Source organism: Eimeria necatrix, genomic scaffold, assembly GCF_000499385.1.
Source record: "Eimeria necatrix Houghton genomic scaffold, Enh_scaff71, whole genome shotgun sequence".
NCBI lineage: Eukaryota > Apicomplexa > Conoidasida > Eucoccidiorida > Eimeriidae > Eimeria > Eimeria necatrix.
The window spans coordinates 112,501-122,029 of NW_013654536.1; the positions used below are offsets into that span (position 1 = coordinate 112,501).

A 9,529-nucleotide genomic window follows, 5' to 3' on the forward strand; every position below is an offset into this window, starting at 1 on the left:
GTGCGCGGCAGCTTGCGGCGTGTAAACCCTAATTTAGGGTTTAGGGTTGCGGAGTTGCCTGTTAGCTCAAACGGCACTTCTGAGCTTCAGTTCTGCCCGGCTGCGTAAACCCTAATTTAGGGTTTAGGGTTTACCTGTTTGGCCTCGCCGAGGGCCTGCCACTGCTGCCTGAAAAGGTCTTTTTGAATTGGAGGTTTGTCTTCTAAAACATCTCCAAGAGTGTAAGAAATGGGAAAGTAAATTACACCCAATGAAGTCTTCAAAGCTGCCTGCAGCAGCAGCAGCAGCAGCAGCAGCAGCAGTAGAAGCAGCAGCAGCAGCAGCAGCAGTTGCAGCAGCAGTAGAAGCAGCAGCAGCAGCAGTTGCAGCAGCAGCAGCAGTAGAAGCATCAGCATCAGTAGTAGCAGCACCAGTATCAGTAGCAGCAGCAGCAGTAGCAGCAACAGTAGAAGCAGCAGCAGCAGCAACAGCAGCAGCAGCAAAGCCAGTAGCAGCAGCAGCAGCAAAGCAGCAATCAAAAAGCACAGAGAGCAAAAGCAACGGGAGCCGCGGCTGCTGCGGCGCGGCCTGCAGCGCCCCAGGCCCAACTAGGGTTTAGGGTTTAGGGTTTAGGGTTTAGGGTTTAGGGTTTAGGGTTTAGGGTTTGCCTGGATGGTGAGGGGCTCCGCCGGGGGGGCGTTGGAGTTGAGTTTGTTGAAGGCCAGGGGAATTAGGGTTTCGCGAAAACCCTCGGGAGAAATTTCGAAGTTAGAAAAAAAGGGTTTTGGAGAAACTCCGAAACTGTTGGAATTAAATTGCAAGTCGGAAATAAACACTGAAAAAGGGTTTTGGTTCCGCGCCCCCACGCGCAGGCTCGTGCCCCCTGACGCCACTCAGAAGGGCGAAATGTTGCACAGCGAAGTCAACAAACTGTTCACCAACGCGGGGGTGTTTCCCGCGCCCTGCATAAACCCTAAACCCTAAACCCTAAACCCTAAACCCTAAACCCTAAACCCTAAACCCTAAACCCTAAACCCCCCCCTAAACCCTAAACCCTAAACCCTAAACCCTAAACCCTAAACCCTAAACCCTAAACCCTAAACCCTGAAGCCTGGGCGTTCAGCCCTGGGCGTTCAGCCCTGGGCGTCCGCACGCAATGATAAGGGGAGCGATTAGCGCAGAGCGTTTCAGCGAACTAAACCCTAAACCCTAAACCCTAAACCCCAAACCCTAAACCCTAAACCCTCAGCATTAGCACTGAGTATTTGCCTTGAGACAGAGTTGTGCAGGCTGGAGCGGCCACGGCCAGGGACCTGGGGCTTAGAACTTGGCAGCTAGGGATTAGGGTTTAGGGTTTAGGGTTTAGGGTTTACCGCCCTCGGGCCTGAAGAAAGCAGTTGTGATCTCTAAACCCTTTTGCTGCCTCGCCTCTGGGGTTTCTGCTGCAAGCAATGAAGTGTGCTGCGCGGAAAAGGCCTTCTGCAAACAAACCCAAACCCTAAACCCTAAACCCTAAACCCCAAACCCTAAACCCTAAACCCTTAGCTTGATATCTTGATGCCCAACCATAGGCGAGAGACCTCTAACCCTAAACCCTAAACCCTCGACCCCAGCGAGACCCTCAGCTCCAAACACTCGACCCTCAATCCTCCGATGCCCCAAACCCTAAACCCTAAACCCTAAACCCTAAACCCTAAACCCTAAACCCTAAACCCTCACCGAGGACGCGCCGGAAATTGAAGAGTCGCTCAAATCTAGCAAATCCACAGGGCTGCTTCTGCAAAACCACAAAACACTTTTTTTAAAATCTTGCATGCAACCAAAGAAGCCCCAAGACATGCATGTGCGCTCTAAACCCTAAACCCTAAACCATAAACCCTAAACCCTAAACCCTCGAAACGCATGCATGCATACGCCTCGAAAGCTTCAAACGCATGCATGCATGCAGAGCTCAAAGCTACTCAGTGCAGCAATTAGGGTTTAGGGTTTAAGACGAGGGTTTGGGGTTTGAAGCTGCGGGATAGGTAATTAAGCTAGGGTTTGTTGTTTGCAGCTGGGGTTTAGGGTTTGCACCTAGGGTTTAGGGTTTGCGGCTAGGGTTTAGGGTTTGCTGCGCCGAGCGCCTCACTCTTCGGAGTCCGAGAGCGCGCTCCTGCTCCTACTCCTGCTGCTGCTGCTGCTGCTGCTGCTGCTGCTGCGGCTCTGCTGCTGCTGCTGCTGCTGCTGCTCTAAGGCCCTTCTGGCCCTCTCAACAACCTGCTGCCCCGACTCTTCTTGCGAAGAAAAGCTCCCCAAAGAGGGGCCCCCCAGGGGCCCCTCTAGGGGCCCCCCAGGGGCCCCCAGGGGCCCCCCAGGGGCCCCCGGGGGGCCCCCAGGGGCCCCCGGGGGGCCCCCAGGGGCCCCCTGGGGGGCCCCCGGGGGCCTCGTTTTGGGTACAAAAGTTTCGGGGAGTTTGTGGTAGACAGAGGCGACCATAGAAATGTTTCCTGAAATAAAAATAAATAAAAAATAAATAAAATAAATAAATAAATAAATAAATAAATAAATAAATAAATAAATAAATAAATAAATAAGTGAATAAATAAATAAGTAGATAATGAAAATGAAGCAGAGGTGAAAGGGAGACGTTTAGACACCAGAAACAGAAACCCTAAACCCTCAAGTAAACCCTCAAGTAAACCCTCAAGTAAACCCTCAAGTAAACCCTCAAGTAAACCCTCAAGTAAACCCTTGAATAAATCCGCAAATAAAACCCTAAAGCAAACCCCCGAAGGAATCTGAAATAAACCCTCGAGTAAACCCTTCGATAAACCCTCGCCTAAACCCTAAAAGGGGGAAAAGACCTAAGAGCTCTTCTAGGGTTTCTTTGTCGAAGTCCATTTCGCTGTCTCCGACGAAGTTTCTCGAAAAGAGAATTTTTCGAGTTCTCTCCGGGTCTTTTGAAAGCATTCTCCAATAAATAACAGCTGCAGCGAAAGAAACAAGGGTTTAGGGTTTAGGGTTTAGGGTTTAGGGTTTAGGGTTTGCGCCTGGGGAACTCAGGGAGCGTCGCCGCCGGCTGCGCATCTACGGCCTAGGGTTTAGGGTTTAGGGTTTGTGCGTGCGGCCCTGCTAATCCGCGGGTTGGGGTTTAGGGTTTAGGGTTGCGGGAGGCTAGGGTTTAGGGTTTGGCGAGGGTTTAGGGTTTAGGGTTTGCGGGCCTCTGTCTCTGACGTCTGGGCTTGCTGCTTGCTCCGTAGCAGCCTTCAGAAGAGCCGCGAGGGTTTCCTTGTGCTGATTAGGGTTTAGAATAAACAGCCGAGCAGCAGCAGCAAGGGTTTGCAGCTGCACTGCTGCTGCTTCTTCCAGAAAAGAAGACACAGCAGCAACCAACACTGTCACTGCTGCTGGCACTTCCTGCGTGAACTGGCCTGCGCAGCAGCAGCAGCAGCAGCAGCAGCTCGAGCGGCAGCAGCAGCAGCAGCAGCGGCAGCAGCAGCAGCAGCAGCAGCAGCAGCAGCAGCAGCGGCAGCAGCAGCAGCAGCAGCAGCAGCGGCAGCAGCAGCAAAGGCAGGAGACAAGTGGTGGTTTGGAAGCAAACTTAAAATTAATAAGCAAATAAATTGATTAAAATAAATAAATAAAAAACAAATCCATCAATTAAACAAATAAAATAACCAAACAACTAAACAAGCTAACAACTCAAAACAAACAAAAACATAACCAACTAAACAAACCACCTAACTAACCAAATTAAATAAATAAATAAACAAATAAATAAATAAATAGATAAACAAATAAATAAATAAACTAATTAAGTACCTAATCAACATAAATGAATAAATACATAGATAGATAAATAAATAAATAAATAAACCAATCAATTAATTAATTAAAACAAACAAATAAATAAACAATAAACTAATTAATTAAATATTTAAAATAAATAAATAAATAAATAAATAAATAAATAAATAAATAAATAAATAAATAAATAAATAAATAAATAAATAAATAAATAAATAAAAATAAAATAAATAAATAAATAAAAATAAAATAAATAAATAAATAAAAATAAATAAATAAAATACCACAAATCCAAATGAGGGCCGCCTTCGCCTCGGGCTCTTCGATTTGGTCGGCGGCGGCGCAGAGCGCAGCGACGAGTGCGGAGTAGTCCCCGGGGTATTTTCTAAAAATAAAAATAAATAAATAAATAAATAAATAATAAATAAATAAATAAATAAATAAATAAAATAAATAATAAATAAATAAATAAATAAATAAATAAATAAATAAATAAATATAATTGTAGAGGATTTAATTTGGAGGAGAAAACGCGAAAAACGGGCGCAGGGCGATGCGCGAGTCGCCAACAGACACCCAAACCCTAAACCCTAAACCCTAAACCCTAAACCCTAAACCCTAAACCCTAAACCCTGAACGCATTTGAAGCCCCGAGGCGCAAACCCTAAACCCTCGCCGTTGAGGCCCCAGGAGGCCCCAGAGCGTGGTTTTTCGTGGGGTTTACGCGAATTAGGGTTTAGGGTTTGGAAATTAGGGTTTAGGGTTTAGGGTTTGGACCTGAAGATGTCTGCGAGGACGAGGGCGACGTCGTGAACCACTAAAATTAGTGTTTTCTTTCAACAAGTTGAACAAAAGGTCCAAACAATTCGAAAGAGATGAAGAAAGTCGCAAACAAATTCGCCCAATTGCCTTCACAGCTCTTCGCCGCAACTCGAAGTCCACATCCACTGCGTAGTCCCGCAGTTCCGCGAGGACCTGCGCAATTAAATAATTAAATAAATCATTTAATTCATTTAATTATTTCATTTAATTAATTCATTTAATTAATTCAATTTAATTAATTCAATTAAATCCTTTATTTCATTCAATCCTTTTTGTTCTGTTCTTTTTCGGTCTTTTTCGCGAAATTCGCAAGCAAACAGCGCCTGCCCGCGCAGCAGCACAAACCCTAAACCCTAAACCCTAAACCCTAAACCCTAAAGGCAGCCCCAACCCAGCAATCGAGCCCACAGGGGCCCCGCTTGTGGGGCCCCACAGGGGGGCCCCTGTGGGGCCCCTTGGGGGCCCCCAAGGGGCCCCTAATTACCCCGTCAACAGTTCTCTCTGTGGCCAGCAGCACGAGGGCCTCCAGCTTTTCCACTTTGACAAAAAGTGGGTCATGAAAGCCGCAGTAAAATGCCTGCAGACGCGGACAAGCAGCAGCAGCAGCAGCAGCAGCTGCTGCAGCAGCAGCTGCTGCAGCAGCAAGGGGAGCAGCAGCAGCTGCTGCTGCAGCAGCAAAAGGAGCAGCAGCAGCAGAAAACGGGACAGCAGCAGCGAACGGGGCTGCAGCAGCAGCTGCAGAAGCAACGAACGGGGATGCAGCAGCAGCTACTGCAGCAGCAAACGGGGACGCAGCAGCAACTATAAGAGCAGCAAATGGGGATGCAGCAGCAGCTGCGCAGCAGCAAAGGAAGCAGCACCGGCTCCAGAGGCAACGACCCAGCAGCAGCAGCAGCAGCAGCAGCAGCGAATGCCAACCCAACAGCAGCACCACCTAATCCAGCAGCAGCAGCAGCAGCACAAAAAATGCAGCACCAAATCAGCAGCAGCAGCGCTGCAACAGCAGCAGCAGCGCTGCAACAGCAGCAGCAGCGCTGCAACAGCAGCAGCAGCGCTGCAACAGCAGCAGCCGCCGCACAACAGCAGCAACAGCAGCAGCAGCAGCAGCAGCAGCAGCAGCAGCAGCAGCAGCAAACCTTGATCTCGTTGGCGAGAATGGAAGGCCTCTTTCTGAGAATTAGTTGAATGTTTCTCAAAGCAACAAATTGAATTTCTGCTTCCAAAGAAAGAAGAGTCACTAAAGGCGGAGACAGCTTGCGGTGTATAGACACCTCGAAACTCGCGCTCGGGACCCTGCGCAGCCAGCAGCAAAACAGCGCCGCACTGCTGCTGCTGCTGCTGCTGCTGCTGCTGCTGCTGCTGCTGCTGCGGCTGCTGCTGCTGCTGCTGCTGCTGCGGCTGCTGCTGCTGCTGCTTCATTCTCTCCTGCTGCTGCGGCTGCTGCTGGTGCTTTCGTTCGTGCTTCTGATTCCGCTACTGCGGTTTCTGCTGCTGCTGTTGCTGCTGCCGCTGCTGCTGCTGCTGCTGCTGCTGCCTCGGCTCGTGCTTGTTTGTTACTTGTTTTGTGTTTGCCAGTTACCCTTTGCCAGTTATTTATAATTTACTTTTATTTATAATTTCTTGTTTGTTTTTAAGTTTTATTTTTGCTGCTGAAGTGGCTGGCGCGAAGAAAACCATTTTTAGTTTTTATTGAAACAGCACTCGCCGCTTGCTGCATAAAGCAGCAGCAGCAGCAGCAGCAGCAGCAACAGCAGCAGCAGCAGCAGCAACGGCAGAAGCAGCAGCAGCTGCAGCGAAAACAGCAGCAACGGAAGCAACAGCAGCGACAGGAACAGCAAGACAGAAGCAGCAACTGCAGCAGTAAAGTGAGTGACAGCAGCAAAAGCCGCATTAACAGCAGCAGCAGCAGCAGCAGCAAAAGTAACAGCAGCAGCAGCAGCAGCAGAAAAAGTAACAGCAGCAGCAACAGCAGCAAGAGAACGTAAAGCGGCGCCAGTGACATGAAAAGTACCAGATATTGCCAAATAAATAAATAAATAAATGAGCAAAGAAATAAATAATTCGATTAAATAAATAAATAAATAATTAATTAATTAAAATGAAATTAAAATAAATAAATGATTGACTAATTAAATTCATTTGCTGCTCACTTGTCCAACAGCTTCAATATGACTTTCACCGCGGAGAGAATAACTGAAATGAAAATAGAAAAAACAAATAAATAAATAAATAAAATTAATAAATAAATAAATAGATAAATAAATAATTAATTAATTAATTAGACAATTAATTAATTTATTATTAATAATTAATTATTTAATAATTAGAAAGAACTTCAAAAAAATAAAACAAAGAAATGGATTTAAAATAGAAACATTCAAAGCTAAGAAGACAAGTAAAGAGGCAAATGCGGGGAATTAAAAAGGAAAAAAAGACTTTTAAAAAGAGATAAAAAGAATTTAAATAAAAGATGAAAAGGACTTTAAAATGAGACTAAAAGGGTTTTAAAAGGAAGACCAAAAGGATTTAAAAAGAAGACAAAAGTGGAAACAAAAAGGGGACAAAAAGAAATTAAAAAGAAACACAAATAGCGAAAATGGGACCAAAAACCCGCAAGCAGACATCAAAATTGGCCAAAATAAAACACAAAATGGCAACCCAGAGAGGGCCCAAAATACAGACAAAAGAAACCCCAAAGAGGCACCAAAGGGGCCCCAAAAGGGCCCCAAAAGGGCCCCAAAAAGGCCCCAAAAGGGCCCCAAAAGGGCCCCAAAGGGGGCCCTGGGGGGCCCCCGGGGGCCCCCCGAGGGGCCAAAAGAGGCCCCAAAAGGCGCTGAAGAGCGGCTTAAAAGGGGCCCCAAAAAGCAAAAAAAGATTAAAAATATACCTGCGGGGTTTGCGTGGGATAGGCGAGGAAGAACTCTTTCAATGACAGCCTCTGCGGCCTTGGGAGTCCCCCGGTCGTAGGCGACGAGGGCGTCGAGAATGAAAACTTGGCCCCATCTGAAAATTTAAAAAATAAAAAAAATAAAAATAAAAATAAAAATAAAAAAGAAATTAAATTCTTTTGAAGTGGTTTGGGCCCTTCAGGCAGTCAGATGGAGTTAATTGGACTCTAAATTCCGTTAAATGGAGAAAATTGGAGCTAAAATGAATTTAAATTCATTTTAATTCATTTAAATTCATTTAAATTAGTTAAAATTAATCATGATTCATCAAAATTAATTAAAAATAAAATAAATTATAGTGAATTATAATGAATTATAATTCAGTAAGAAGCGAGAGGAAAGAAAACACGCTGGAAAGCTTTTCAATAAAAGAAATTAAAAGAAATTAAAAGAAATTAAAAGAAATTGAAAAAATAAAGCAAATGAAATAAAATAAAAAAATGAAATGAAAAAAGATATCAAAAGAGATAAAGAGAAACAAAAAGAAATAAAAGAAATGAAAAGAAAAAGAAAAAAGAGACAAAAAGGCAAAAAATAGAAAGAAAAAATGGAATAATAAGGCCACTATAAAGACACAAAAAAGAAAAACAAAATATAACAAAAAAGAAAAAAAAAGAAACAAAAAAGAAACAAAAAGGAAACAAAAAAGCAAAACAAAATATAACAAACGAAACAAGAAAAAGAAACAAAGGGAGGCAAAGGGATAAAAGTTAAAGGGAAATAAGCGAAGATAAAACGAAATTGAATATAAAACTAAATTAAAAACAAAATGAAATTAAAAAAGAAATAAATAAATCAAAAATTAAAAATTAAAAATTAAAAATTAAAAATTAAAAATTAAAAATGAAAAAGAACTCACTCAGTGCATTCGTTTAAAGCGCTCAGAAGGCGGGAGACGCAAGAGCTGTCTTTTGCTGCAAAAAAGAAAAATAAAATAAAATAAAATAAAATAAAATAAATAAAATAAAACAAATAAAATAAAATAATTAAATGTGGAATTGATTAAATGAAATTGAATTTAATTCAATTTAATTAAATTAAATTAAAAGTGAAATAAAGTGAATCCAGAAACAGGAAAAGACAGGGGTGACAGAAAAAATGAGAAGGAACCAAAAAGAGAGAAAAAGAGATCCAAAAAAGATAAAAAAAAACGAAAAAGGAAATAAAAAAAGAGACAAAAACGAGCCAAAAAGAAGTCCAAAAAGATCCAAAAAGAACTCCAAAAAGATCCAAAAAGAACTCCAAAGGGATCTAAAAAGAACTCCAAAAAGGTCCAAAACGAACTCCAAAAAGATCCAAAAAGAAGTCCAAAAAGACGCAAAAAGAACTCCAAAGAGATCCAAAAAACACAATAATAAAAAAAAAGGAAGAAAAGAAGGAGAAGCGAAAATCCGCTTCGCAGCGGTGGGCCAAAAATGGCTCAAAAAAGGCACAAAAAGGCTCAAAATGGCGCAAAAAAGCGCAAAAAAACCCCGAAAAGAAACCAGAGAAGCAGAATCCGAAAAGAAGAATAAAAATCCAAAAAACTCCGCAAAAACCCAAAAAAAAGCAAAAAAGAATCAAAAAAAAGCAAAAAAAAACCAACAATTGAAACTCGCGGGGCTGCAGCCCCAGGGGGGCCAAAGGGGCACAGAGAGCCCCCAAAACGGCGGAAAAGTGGCGCAAAAAGCGGAAAAAAAACAGAAAAAAAAGCGGAAAAAGGAAATTAAAAGAGCCTGGAAGAAAGCGGAGATTGCGGAGATGCAGAAAATGAAAAGGCGGAGAAAAAAAGATGCAAAAAAGTGGAAAAAATACCAAAAAGAGACTTGAAATGACAACGACCCGATAGGCGAGATATCTCCCCCAAAGCCGCCACCGCGTTGGACACCACCAGCGGGTTGGAATCCAAAAACATATTTAGGAGGAGCTGGAAAAGAGGCTGGCCGTGGACCATGTCGGGGCGCACGTCTGCAAACCCTAAACCCTAAACCCTAAACCCTAAACCCTAAACCCTA

General features: G+C 43.6%; 3 protein-coding genes across 3 annotated transcripts in view; 2 read left to right on the forward strand and 1 right to left on the reverse strand.

Moving 5' to 3' along the window:
- Window positions 1–2,928, reverse strand: part of ENH_00072890 (beta adaptin protein, putative) — a gene marked incomplete at both ends in the record, with an annotated part of 5,772 nt that extends 2,844 nt beyond the window's left edge. The window contains 6 exons of the mRNA XM_013582673.1: window positions 135–269; window positions 868–941; window positions 1,353–1,458; window positions 1,699–1,756; window positions 2,108–2,465; window positions 2,823–2,928. Coding sequence (XP_013438127.1) covers window positions 135–269; window positions 868–941; window positions 1,353–1,458; window positions 1,699–1,756; window positions 2,108–2,465; window positions 2,823–2,928 — 837 coding nt within the window. The remainder of the gene's footprint in view (window positions 1–134; window positions 270–867; window positions 942–1,352; window positions 1,459–1,698; window positions 1,757–2,107; window positions 2,466–2,822) is intronic.
- A 2,232-nt stretch (window positions 2,929–5,160) lies between these two features.
- Window positions 5,161–5,394, forward strand: ENH_00072900 (hypothetical protein; the record flags this gene model as incomplete). Its single annotated transcript, XM_013582674.1, has 1 exon — window positions 5,161–5,394. One exon carries the CDS (start codon window positions 5,161–5,163, stop codon window positions 5,392–5,394), a length of 234 nt encoding a protein of 77 aa, XP_013438128.1.
- Window positions 5,395–5,553: 159 nt separating this feature from the next.
- Window positions 5,554–6,572, forward strand: ENH_00072910 (hypothetical protein; the record flags this gene model as incomplete). Its single annotated transcript, XM_013582675.1, has 2 exons — window positions 5,554–5,767; window positions 6,286–6,572. 2 exons carry the CDS (start codon window positions 5,554–5,556, stop codon window positions 6,570–6,572), a joined length of 501 nt encoding a protein of 166 aa, XP_013438129.1.
- Between the last annotated feature and the right edge of the window lie 2,957 nt (window positions 6,573–9,529).